The sequence below is a fragment of the Oppia nitens genome, unplaced genomic scaffold, assembly GCF_028296485.1.
Source record: "Oppia nitens isolate AA-2021 unplaced genomic scaffold, nextdenovo-longstitch-racon4-pilon3 scaffold20_pilon_pilon_pilon, whole genome shotgun sequence".
In the NCBI taxonomy this organism is placed as follows: Eukaryota; Metazoa; Arthropoda; class Arachnida; order Sarcoptiformes; family Oppiidae; genus Oppia; species Oppia nitens.
The window spans coordinates 1,305,197-1,319,609 of NW_026533200.1; the positions used below are offsets into that span (position 1 = coordinate 1,305,197).

The following is a 14,413-nucleotide window of genomic DNA, read 5'->3' on the forward strand; positions in this document are numbered from 1 at the left end:
AACTATAAAAACTTTTAAGTTATTGTTTAAAACTATTTACTATATAATAATTATTAATTAATAATAAATAAATATTAATAATAATATCTTTTTAATTTATATATATATATATAATATAATAATAATTATTGTTTTGATAATATGATTTTTTTTTTAAATTTTTATTTTAATATTATCAAAATATTAATGACTATGATATTTTAAAATTTTAATTACTTGCGTTTATTATTTGCGTTTGTTATTTGCGTATAGTATTTAAAATACAGTATCTAATAGTCAACATAAAATTAAAATTATTTATTAAACTAAGATTAATAGTAATTGTTATTATTATTATTACAATAAAGTTTGTATTGATTTTATATTATAATATTATATTTATATTTAATATAACAGTAATCATATATATGTCTGACTATACCTTAACTTATATATTGAAACCTAATTTTGATTTAATTAGTGGAGGAGAGAGTTATAAGTATTTAAAACTACAGTAGATTTGAAAACAACTTAAAATAAAATTTGAGTTTAAAAAAAAATTAAACATTTAACTAAAAATTTTCTAATTTTAAACTTATTTTAATAATAATATAAATTATTATTATTATTACAATAATGTCTGCATTGAGCCAATTATATTCATTGATTATATCGGATATCTGGACAACAATTATTAGTCTACTAATTGGTTATGTTGTCTACTATTTGGCAAAATTTTATTACCAATATTATAGTCTACCTCCCGGTCCATTCCCATTACCATTGATCGGCAATTTATTAAGTTTGTATAATAATAATTATTTATTTCATTTAAATATTATTATTATTAATTTGTTTTAATCAAAAAAAATTATTAAATATTTATTTATCTATTTTGTTTGTTTGTTTTATGCAAAAATCATTTATAGCATTTAGAAGTAGACATCATTGGGATTATATTATGAGAAAATTGGCCAAAAAATATGGTCCAATATTTACCGTATATTTGGGAAACAGTCCGCAAATTATGATCACCGATCCGGTCATAGCTAGAAAAGCATTCAATAAATCGGATTTTTCGGGAAAAACTCAAACTTATTTTGGTAATTGTTTTTACTTTTTATTTTATTTTATTAAATAAATAATTATAATTTTATTTTATTTTTAAAAAAAAAAATATTATTTCTTATTAGTAAATTTGATTATGATTATTGTGAGCACTGGTAGGTTTTTTTTTGAGGAGGGGGGAGGGGAAACTTTGTTGTTATATTGAGTCATATAAATAATGTTAGATTATAGGTTTTTTTTCGACAACAACAACAAAAATTGTTTATAGTTTTATTGTGATTAAGTTAGACTAGTTATGATTTTTTTTAAAAATTTATTTTGTTAGTATTTTTTTATTTAAAAACTAGTGTTGACAGATAGATTATACAGTATATAAAATAATAATTATAATGTATATTACATTACAAATTTGGCTTAAAAAAATAAAAAAGTTATAAAATTAGTTAATTTGTAAATTTTAAGTGATTATTGTAAGCACTGGTAGGTGGTTTTTATTTATTTATTTTTTTTTGGGGGGGGGAGGGCAGAGGCAGGTAGACAACAGCAAGACAGTCTAACAACATGTTATAATAATTAACTAAAAATACACGATTATAATAATAATAATAATAATAATTATATTTTTATTAAATATTTTAAAGCAATTTTTTTTAAAAACATAATATATTCTACTATTTGATTAAATTTAAAATAAAAATATTAATATTAAATATTTTAATTTATAAGTCAAATTAATGGGTGATGGTGTCATAATGGCTGATTACGGACCCAATTGGGAAACACGTAGAAATGTTGCGCACGCGGCAGTTAAGTACGTGTTTATTAGATTTTGATTTTATTATTTATTTTATAATAAAAAAAAATATTTATAAAATTTATTTTTTATATAAATAACAACAACAAATAAATTTTTTAAAGAAAATATTCAAACAATGAACGATTGGTTAACGTAGTCGTCGATTGTGTGGACAATACAGTGGAAACAATGTTGAAAACTATTGGTCCAAACAAACCCATTGAACCATCAGATTATATATATCTAACATTTTTAAACATTTTGGCTAATAGTGCTTTCAATGAAAAGTATATATATATATATATATATATATATATATATATATATATATTGACAATATTTTTAATTATTTAGTATTTTATTTATTATTTTTTTTAAATACTAGATATAGTATCGATGATCCAGAATTTAAAAAATTCAAATTTGTTTTAAAAGATTTATTTTACGAATTGGCACAACTAATTAGTTTCTGTGAATATTCAAAACTAATTCAATGGATTTATTATAAATATTTAAAAAAAATACTTAAACATTTCGATGAAATTCGTGAAATTATTATTGAAAAACTAAAAATTCATTATAAAGATTACGATCAGAATATTGAACGAGATTTTTGCGATACATTGATTGCGGCTAAAAATAATGCGCTCCGGGAGGGAGTGGGACAGGGAGTGGGAGTTAGCAAACAATCTGTGGCTAAGTATCTAACGGATGATAAGCTCGGTATGACTGTGTTTGATATGTTTTTTGCCGGAATCGATACATCCTATAATACATTTCAATGGATGCTATTGTTTTTAGCAAATGATTTAAATGTGCAAAAAAAATTACGAAATGAAATTTCCGATAAAATCGGTGACCGATTGCCAACACTTGACGATAGACAACGATGTCATTATTCAATGGCATTCATATCGGAAACATTAAGATTCAGAAATGTTGTTCCCGTAGGCGTCGAACATAAGGCTATAGTCGACAGTAAAATAGGTTTTTTGTATACAATAATTATTATTTTATTTTTTTAGATTAAATTTATGTATTTTATAATTATATTTTTTCAAATTATTTTTTTTAGGTAATTATATGATACCGAAAAATATGTCAGTATATGTCTATCAGGGGTTTATATTGAGAAACGATAGCAACAAGTATTTGACAACAAATCCTAATGACTTTATACCCGAGCGCTTCATCGACAGTGACAACCATTATATGACACCAACCAGTGGTTCGCAACCAGATTTCATACCCTTTGGTGTCGGACGTCGTGTATGTATAGGCGAAAAGATGGCCATCGCTGACCTGTTCCTAGTTTTGATCCGATTTCTACAATCGACACAAACCTATGACATAGTTTTGGACAGTCATCAGGGTTTTGATGCCGATCCTAATAATAGCGATTCAATTAGTCCCAGTAGTTATACAATTATGTTTAAATCTAAATCATAATTACTATATAATTTATAATATATAGTTTATTATCTAATTTATATATTATATTAATAAATTGCTAAAAAAAATATTATACAAATTTTAGATTTTTTTTATAAATATTATTATATTTATTATTATTGAAATTTATTCTAATTATATATATATTTATATTTATATATTTACAAAATTAGAAAATTAATTTAGTTAATTGTTTTTTGTTTATCACTATATTTATATATTAATTTAATACTATAATAATTACATTATTTTTTATAGTTTTTACTACACAACTAAATAAATAAAAATCAATTATATATATAAAGATATACAGTATATATATATATATATTTATTGTGTTAATTTTTTCTAGTAATTATTATAATTTTTATATTTTATTTTATAATAATTAGTAAAAATAATAACATTAATTACAATATGATGTTTTTAAAAATGACTCATTAAATAATCCTGTACATTTAACATCTAACAGTTTTAATTTCAAATTATAATAATTTAAGTATAATACTTTAATTATTTAACAATTTTTTATTACTAAAAAAAGTAAATAAAAAATTAAATATAATATTATTTTGTTATTTTCATTATATTTTTAATATAATTTATTGTTTAAAATTATATTTTTTTTCATTATAATAATATTAAATTAAATTAGATATAAAAATTATTAATATTTTTTATTAGAAAGTTTATAAGTCTATGTTTTTCTAAATTGTTAAAACTTTTTTCATATCATGAAAACTTGATTTTTAAAAATTTTTATTTTGTAATATTTAATAAAATAATATTAATAAGTATAAAATATAATTTATTGCCAAAAAAATAATAGTTTTATTCAATTAAATAATTGATTAAATTAAATTTTTTAATTAAATATAAGATTATTATGTTAATTGCTTTATATTTTAAATATATAATAATTACATTAAGTTATAACAATTGTAAATTAAATTAAATATAAAATTATTTCTATATATGAATTATACTGTATTATTAGATTTAAAAATATTAATGTTTTTATTAATTATAATGTTTTTATTGTTTTTCTAATATTTTAAAACTTTTTTTTTAAATATCATATCATGAAAAATTGTACACAATATTATTATTTTGTAATATTTATTAAAATAATAATATTGTTTACAAAGTAAAAATTATTGCAATAATAATGTTTTTATTGCATTAAATATTTGATTATTATTTCATAATTTTTTTTAAAAAAAAAGTTTATGTCTATTGTGTTATAAAATTTACAATTTTCATTACATCTATTTAGTTATACTAAAATATTATTACATAAATATTAAATTATATACTGTCTATAAATTCCCTCCTTTTTTCACTGGGAAATTATTTTTAAAAAAAATATTATGGGGTACTAAATGCTTATTTTATATTTTAATTAACTATTAATACTATTAAATTAATTATTTAAAACTATTTAGTATATTTTAAAACTATTAATAATTTATGCACTTATAAAATAATAAAATCTTTTAAAAATAATGTTTTTTGTTAAATATATGTTTATAATAATAATTTTTTATTTATTTTAAATATTAATGTTTATTTAATGACTAGGATATTTTTTAAAATTTTAATTTCTAATAAATGATTAAAGTAAATTTTCATATAATATTTTTATAAGTATTTAAAGTACAGTATCTGAAAAACAATTGTTAAATAAAATTTACAATTTTTATTACTAAAAAAAACTAAATATAAAATTAAATATAAGATTATTATTGTATTATTTTAAATATAATTTATTGATTTAAAATTAAATTTTTTTTGGTCATATTATAACAAATAGTAACTTAAATTAAATATTTAAAAAAAACTATTTCTATGTTTTTTTAGATGTTATTATTAAATGTTTTTGAAGTATTAATGATTTTATTGATGTAAAATTTATTAGTGTCTATGTTTTTCTAATGTTTTTTTCAAATATCATATCATGAAAAGTTGTTTTTTTATATAAATATTATAATTATTTTGTAATAAACAATAAAATAATAAATTAATATTATTTAGGGTACAAAATATAATTTATTTTGTAATAATAAAAAATAGTAATCTATTATACAGTCATATATAATAATTGTCATATCATTAGCTGATACAGCAGTTATTTTATTTTACCAAATAAAACAAATTCAATATTAAAAACTAAACATAAATTATATAAAGTATGTGTAACTATACCTAAATAATTTAAAAAAAAAATGTTGAAACCAGGGGTGCATTAGTGGGGGAGGGGAAGCGAGGGTAGGGCATAAAATTTTTAAAAAAATTAAAAACTTTTAAATTAATAATAATATATACACAATAAGTCCTGTATTGAGACTATTATTTTTATAATCATTATATCATTATATATATATATATATATATATATATATATATATATATATAGACAACAATAATAAGTCTACTAATTGGTTATGTAGTCTACAAATTGAACCTTGGTATTTTTTCCCAATCCTTATATATATATATACAGTATATAATTGTCAAATCATTATCAAATATTTAAATTATTAATAATTAATAAGTTATTAAGTAATTAAATTAATTAAGTATTTTAAGTTATAAGTATATATTATAATACAGTATATAAAACAACTTAAACTAAAAAATTTCACTAATTTTTTTCAAAACTTATTTTAATAATAATATACAAAATATGTCTGAATTGAGACAATTATATTCACTAATTATATTAAAAAATTAAAAATTTTCTTTTAAACTAAACAGTGTTTTTTTAATATATATATTATAAAAACAATTATTGTTTTAATAATTTTTTGTATTTTTTCAATTTTAATGTCTATTGATGACTAGGATATTTTAAAATTTGAATTTTTTATTATAAATGATTAAAGTAAATTTTCATATAATATTTTTATTAAGTATTTAAAGTACAGTATCTGTAAAATAAAATTTAATTAAAATTTTTATTTTAAACTTATGTTAATAATAATAATATTACAATAATGTCTGTATTGAGACAATTATATTCATTGATTATATCGGATATCTGGACAACAATTATAAGTCTACTAATTGGTTATTTGGTCTACTATTTGGCAAAATTTTATTACCAATATTATAGTCTACCTCCCGGTCCATTTCCATTACCATTTATCGGCAATTATTTAAGTTTGTATACTAAATAGTCAACTATTTTTTACAATAAATATTATTATTATTATTATTATTATTATTATTAGTATTTTCTAAAAATCTAAATTATTAATAATTTATCTATTTTTATTTTATTTTTTTATAAAAAAACATAGATTTTAGAACTAAACATCATTGGGAATACAATATGAGAAAATTGGCCAAAAAATATGGTCCAATATTTACCGTATATTTGGGAAACAGTCCTCAAATAGTGATCACCGATCCGGTCATAGCTAGAGATGTATTTAATAGATCAGAATTTTCGGGACGGATTCAAACTTATTTTGGTAATAATTTTTTTTTTAAAAATAACTATTTTTTATAAAAAAAATGTTTTAATTGATAAATTTTAAATGATTATTGGAAGCACTGGTAGGATTTCATTTATTTATTTTTTTAGGGGGCGGGATGAGTGCAGGTATTACATAGGTGTTACATATGGATGCTATCTAACAACATGTTGTTATAATGAGGTCATAGAGTGTTAGATTATGTTAATTTTTTTTTGGTATTTTTTATTAGAATAAGTACCCTAGTCTAGTTATAATTTTTATTTTATTTTATTTATAAAAAAATTTATTAATACCAGTGTTGGCATAGAATAAAATTGTTTATATAGTATATAATATAATATATATATATATATAGTACATGACCAATTTGGTTTACAAAACAGAAAATCTAGATCAAACTAGTACTAATAATAATAATAATAATAATAATAATAATAATAATAATAATAATAATAATAATAATAATAATAATAATAATAATAATAATAATAATAATAATAATAATAATAATAATAATAATAATAATAATAATAATAATAATAATAATAATAATAATAATAATAATAATAATAATAATAATAATAATAATAATAATAATAATAATAATAATAATAATAATCTTAAATAAAAATATTATCTTTTAGTTTTTAACTGTATTTTATAAAGTATTGTATTTCTCAAACACTGATTAATACTAATAATAATTCAAAAATTCAAAAAAATAAATAAATAAAAATTTATAAATATTTTAATTTAGTAAAACTATTAGGTGATGGTATCATAATGGCTGATTACGGACCCAATTTGGAAACGCGTAGAAATGTTACGCACGCGGCAGTTAAGTACGTGTCTATTGATTTTGATTTTATTTTTTTAATTCAAAAAAATTTAAAAATATTTATTTTTTTCAAAAAAATAATAACAAAAATGAAATAAATTTTCACAGAAAATATTCAAACAATGAACGATTGGTTAACGTAATCGTCGATTGTGTCGATAAAACAGTGGAAACAATGTTGAAAACTATTGGTCCAAACAAACCCATTGAACATTCAAATTATATTTATCTAACATTTTTAAACATTATGGCTAACAGTGCTTTCAATGAAAAGTATAAATATTTTTGCTAATTTAAAAAAAACATTTTAACTATATTTTTAATTATTTATTTTAAACTACTAGTTATAATATCGATGATCCAGAGTTTAAAAAATTCAAATATGTTTTAAACGATATAATTTACGATTGGAAAACTAGATTTGTTTTATGGGAATATTCAAAACTAATTCAATGGATAGACTATAAAGCTTTTGAAAAAATAACTAAAATTTATGAAGAAATTCGTGAAATTATAGTTAAAAAAATTAGAAATCATTTGAAAGATTACGATCCGTCTATTGAACGAGATTTATGCGATACATTGATTGAAGCGAAAAATACGGCGCTCCGGGATGTGGGACAGAGACAGGGAGATAGTAGCAAACAATCTGTGGCTAACTATCTAACAGATGATAAGCTCGGTATGATTGTGTTGGATATATTTCTTGCCCGAACCGATACATCCTATAATACATTTCAATGGCTACTATTGTTTTTGGCCAACGATTTAGTGGTACAGAAAAAATTACGTAAAGAAATTTCCGATAAAATCGGTGACCGATTGCCAACACTTGACGATAGACATCGATGTCATTATGTAATGGCATTCATATCGGAAACCCTAAGATTCAGAAATGTTACGCCCATTGCTGTCTCACATAAAGCAATAGTCGACAGTAAAATAGGTTTTAGTTTTATTGTTTTTTTTAAAGTTAAATATTTTTATTTTAAATATATATATATATATATATATTTCAGGTAATTATATGATACCGAAAAATATGTCAGTAGTTGTCTATCAGGGATTTATTATGCGAAACGATAGCAACAAGTATTGGACAAATCCTAACGACTTCATACCCGAGCGCTTCATCGACAGTGACAACCATTATATGATAAACCGTTTACAACAAACAGCTTACATGCCTTTCGGTGTCGGACGTCGTATATGTTTAGGCGATAAGTTGGCCATCGCTGAACTGTTTCTGATTTTGACCCGATTTCTACAGTCGACACAAAACTATGACATTGTTTTGGACAGTCATCAGGGTTTTGATGCCGATCCTAATAATATCGATTTAATTAGTCCCAGTAGTTATACAATTATGTTTAAATCTAAATCATTATAAATTATTATTATTATTATTTTTTTAAGTTTTATTGATCTAATTAGATATTATTATTATTATTGAAATTTATGCTAATTATATATAAAGTTTATATATATATATATATATTAGAAAATATAGACAATTGTTTGATGTTTATCACTAGATTTATATATTTTAGTTTATACTGTACTAATTATATTATTAATTTGTTTATTTATGGTTATTTATGGTATATTTATGGTGTTAATTTTTTCAAGTTTTTTTTAATAATTTTTTATATATTTTATTTTATAATTATTATTTAATAATAATAATAATATAGATTACAATATAAGATTTTTACAATTTTTATTACTAACAAAGTATTAATTAAACATAAGATTATTGTATTATTTTCTTTATATTTTAAATATAGTTTTTTTTTGATTTAAATTATATTTTGTTATTATAACATTAGTAAGTTAAAATTAATAATATAAAAATTATTAATGTTTTTATAAAAAAAAATTATTTCTAGTAAACTTTTATTGAAATATCATATCATGAATACTTGTACTCAATATTATTTAATTTAATATTCACTAAAATAATAATATTAAGTACAAAATAATTTTTATTTCAAACAAAAAACAAATTAATAGTATTTTTCCATTAAATATTTGAGTATTATTTTAAATTATAATATATAGTTTATATAGGGTACTAAATGCTTGTTTTATGTTTTAATTAACAATAAAAAACTTTAAGTTATAGATTTTAAACTATTTATTAAATTTTAAATATTAATAATTTATGCACTTATAAATATAATTAAAATCTTTTTACATAATGTTTAAAAAATTGTTTTAAATATTAACACAATTAAACTTAATAAACAATTTATATATATAAATATTGACAGTATTACAAATTGATAATCTATTTATACAGTTTTAAGTTAAGTTAAAAAATGTTTTTTTATTTCTTCAATATAAATATTATAATAACAACTATTGTTTTGATAATTTGAATTTTTTAAAATTTTTATTTTTTATTGATGACTATAATATATTTATTTTAAATTTGAAATTTCTTATAAATGATATTTGTAATTTTGTTTTAATATCAAAAATGCACAGTATCTGAAAACAGCTAAAAATATAATTTCATCAAAAAAATAAATTTTTTTAAACCTAAATTATTAATAACATTAATAATTATTATTACAGTAATGTCTGTATTGATACAATTATTAACATTGATTATACCAGATATATGGACAACAATTATAAGTCTACTAATTGGTTATTTGGTCTACTATTTGGCAAAATTTTATTACCAATATTATAGTCTACCTCCCGGTCCATTCCCATTACCATTGATCGGCAATTTATTAGGTTTTATAATAATAATAATAATAATAATAATAATAATAATCAACTAATATTTTACATTAGTATTATTATTTTGTTTTAATCAAAAAATTATTAAATATTTATTTATCTATTTTTTTTTGTTGAAAATCATTTAGCATTTAGAACTAAACATCATTGGGATTACGCTATGAGAAAATTGGCCAAAAAATATGGTCCAATATTTACCGTATATTTGGGAAACTGTCCGCAAATTATGATCACCGATCCGGTCATAGCTAGAGATGTATTTAATAAATCAGAATTTTCAGGAAGGACTTAAAATTATGTTGGTAATTATAATAATTTTTTATTTTTAAATTAAGAAAAAATATATAATTTAATGTAATTTATTTATTTTTTAAAAATTTCTAATTTGTAAATTTTAAATGATTATTATGATCACCTAAATGCTATATTAAGTCATAGAGACAGTAGTTTTAGATTTGAGATTTTTGAATATTATTTTTATAGTTTTATTAAGTACCCTAGTATACCAGCTAGTCTATTTTATTTTATAAATTTTTTTAAATTTGTAAAATTTATTTTTTTTAAAAAAACCAGTGTTGACAGTAACATTATAAAGTATAAAAATTTTAAAATCTATTAAATTATGTTTTTCCATGTTTTATAATAAATATAGATTTAATATTTTTATTAAAATTAATTTGTTGTTGTTGTTTTTTTTAATAAATTTAATAAACTACATAATTATTATATTTATGATAAATAAAAAAATGCATCAATTATTTATTTTACTAAATTAATTTTGAAATAATTTTTAACATAATAAATAAAAAGTATATAAAAAACATTACAGAATTTTACAGTATTATAAAATTCAAAAATTCAAATTACTAATATTTAAAATATTTTAATTTTAGTAAATTTACAAGGTAATGGTATCATAATGGCTGATTACGGACCCAATTGGGAAACGCGTAGACTTGTTGCGCACGCGGCAGTTAAGTACGTGTTTATTGATTTTTATTTATTAAATTTGAAAAATTAAAAAAAATATTTATTTTTAAATAACAAAATCAAATAAATTATCAGAAAATATTCAAACAATGAACGATTGGTTAACGTAGTCGTCGATTGTGTCGATAAAACAGTGGAAACTATGTTGAAAACTATTGGTCCAAACAAACCCATTGAACCATCAGATTATATATATCTAACATTTTTAAACATTTTGGCTAACAGTGCTTTCAATGAAAAGTATATATATATAGTATTTACGGTATATAATATATATAAAAATATTTTTAATATTTATTTAAAAACTAATAGTTATAATATCGATGATCCGGAGTTTAAAAAATTTAAATATTTTTTAAACGATTTAAATTACGAATTAGGATATCGTTTAATTTTATGGGAATATTCAAAACTAATTCAATGGATTGACTATAAATTTGTTAACAAAATAACTACAAATTTCGATGAAATTCGCGAAATTATTATTGAAAAACTAAAAAATCATTATTTGGATTACGATCCGTGTATTGAACGAGATTTTTGCGATACATTGATTGCGGCTAAAAACGATGCACTGCTCCGGGAGGAAGTGGGACAGGGAGTGGGAGATGATAGCAAACAATCTATGGCTAAGTATCTAACGGATGATAAGCTCGGTATGACTGTGTTTGATATGTTTTTTGCCGGAATCGATACCACCTATAATACATTCCTATGGCTACTATTGTTTTTATCCAATGATTTATTGGTGCAAAAAAAATTACGAAATGAAATTTTAGATAAAATCGGTGACAGATTGCCAACACTTGACGATAGACATCGATGTCATTATATAATGGCATTCATATCGGAAACCCTAAGATTCAGAAATGTTACGCCCATTGCTGTCTCACATAAAGCAATAGTCGACAGTAAAATAGGTTATTGATGACTATAATATATATATTTTTTTAAATTTGAAATTTCTTATAAATGATATTTTTAATTTTGTTTTAGTATTAAAAAAGTACAGTATCTGAAAACAGCTAAAAATATACTTTCATCAAAAAATAATTTTTTTTTAAACTTAAATTATTAATAATAATAATTATTAAAGTAATGTCTGTATTGATACAATTATTAACATTGATTATAACAGATATATGGACAACAATAACAAGTCTACTAATTGGTTATTTGGTCTACTATTTGGCAAAATTTTATTACCAATATTATAGTCTACCTCCCGGTCCATTCCCATTACGATCCGTGTATTGAACGAGATTTTTGCGATACATTGATTGCGGCTAAAAACGATGCGCTGCTCCGGGAGGGAGTGGGACAGGGAGTGGGAGATGATAGCAAACAATCTGTGGCTAAGTATCTAACGGATGATAAGCTCGGTATGACTGTGTTTGATATGTTTTTTGCCGGAATCGATACCACCTATAATACATTCCTATGGCTACTATTGTTTTTATCCAATGATTTATTGGTGCAAAAAAATTACGAAATGAAATTTTTAGATAAAATCGGTGACCGATTGCCAACACTTGACGATAGACATCGATGTCATTATATAATGGCATTCATATCGGAAACATTAAGATTTAGAAATAATGTTCCGGTAGGGCTGACTCATAAGGCTATAGTCGACAGTAAAATAGGTATTTGTAGTTAAAATTATTATTTTATTATTTTTTATTTTTTAGATTAAATATGTATTTTTTATAATTATATTTTTTAAGGTAATTATATGATACCGAAAAATATGTCAGTAGTTGTCTATCAGGGATTTATTATGAGAAACGACAGCAACAAGTATTGGACAAATCCTAACGACTTTATACCCGAGCGCTTCCTCGACAGTGACAACCATTATATGATAACCCGTTCACAACAACCGGCTTTCATACCCTTTGGTATCGGACGTCGTGTATGTTTAGGCGAAAAGTTGGCCATCGCTGACCTGTTCCTAGTGTTGACCCGTTTTCTACAGTCGACACAAAACTATGATATTGTTTTGGACAGTCATCAGGGTTTTGATGCCGATCCTAATAATGGCGATTCAATTACTCCAACTAGTTATACAATTATGTTTACTAAAAACTAAAAACAATTTTTTTTAATTCTCAAACTTATTTTTATTTAATGTTAAATATTTTTTTAAATATATATATATATATATATTTTATGTAATTATATGATACCGAAAAATATGTCAGTAGTTGTCAAAAAAAATTAATAGTTTTATTGCATTATATATTTGAGTATTATTTCAAATTTTAATATATAGTTTTTATAGTGTACTAAATGCTTGTTTTATGTTTTAATTAACAATTAACAATTAAAGATTAAAATTATTATTTTTTTTAATTATTAATAATTCGTGCTCTGATAAAATAATAAAATCTTTTTATATAAATATAAATAATATTTAAAAATTGTTTTAAATATTAACAATTATTTAATTAGAAATAATAAACAATTTATTTAACTTCATAAATATATATATATATAAATTATTGCTAAATAGTAATTAAACAATATATTATATAGACATAAAAAAATATTTAGCTAAATTCTCCTTTGATTTTATTTAATTGATTTTATATTAATATTAATATTATATTAATATTTTATCATATGATCTTATATAAATTTAATTTATTTTTTTTTAAATATAATGTTTTTTTTTGATTATATTTATAATAAATTTAGTTTTTTATTGTATAATTACAGTATAATAATTGTCATATCATTAGATGATACAGCAGTTTTTGTTTTCATAAAAAAATGATATTACAGTTTCATTAAAATTTTCTATAAACCTTATGTTAAAATAATATACACAATATGTAAATATTTTTTTTAAAAAAATATTAATAAATCCTTATTTTATATTTTATAATAATTTTTTTTATAAATATTATTAATTTATGCACTTATAATATAATAAAATAATTTTAAATGATGTTTTTTATACTGTATATATTATAGTACCAATTATTGTTTTGATAATTATCTTTTTATATTATTATTAATTTGTAATATTTAATAAACATAATAAAAATT

General features: G+C 20.3%; 3 protein-coding genes across 3 annotated transcripts; all 3 read left to right on the top strand.

Moving 5' to 3' along the window:
• Positions 1 to 615: 615 nt before the first annotated feature.
• On the top strand, positions 616 to 3,292 carry LOC128953153 (cytochrome P450 2E1-like). Its single transcript, XM_054298628.1, has 6 exons — positions 616 to 781; positions 909 to 1,082; positions 1,774 to 1,858; positions 1,966 to 2,130; positions 2,229 to 2,830; positions 2,919 to 3,292. The coding sequence occupies exons 1-6, from the start codon at positions 616 to 618 to the stop codon at positions 3,290 to 3,292; spliced, it is 1,566 nt and encodes a 521-aa protein (XP_054154603.1).
• Positions 3,293 to 6,291: 2,999 nt separating this feature from the next.
• On the top strand, positions 6,292 to 10,122 carry LOC128953154 (steroid 17-alpha-hydroxylase/17,20 lyase-like). Its single transcript, XM_054298629.1, has 7 exons — positions 6,292 to 6,457; positions 6,598 to 6,771; positions 7,535 to 7,619; positions 7,724 to 7,888; positions 7,960 to 8,561; positions 8,635 to 8,967; positions 10,106 to 10,122. Exons 1-7 carry the CDS (start codon positions 6,292 to 6,294, stop codon positions 10,120 to 10,122), a joined length of 1,542 nt encoding a protein of 513 aa, XP_054154604.1.
• A 75-nt stretch (positions 10,123 to 10,197) lies between these two features.
• Positions 10,198 to 13,451, top strand: LOC128953155 (steroid 17-alpha-hydroxylase/17,20 lyase-like). The gene is made up of 5 exons (XM_054298630.1): positions 10,198 to 10,203; positions 10,317 to 10,402; positions 10,943 to 10,979; positions 11,694 to 12,279; positions 13,087 to 13,451. Exons 1-5 carry the CDS (start codon positions 10,198 to 10,200, stop codon positions 13,449 to 13,451), a joined length of 1,080 nt encoding a protein of 359 aa, XP_054154605.1.
• The last annotated feature ends 962 nt before the right edge of the window (positions 13,452 to 14,413 follow it).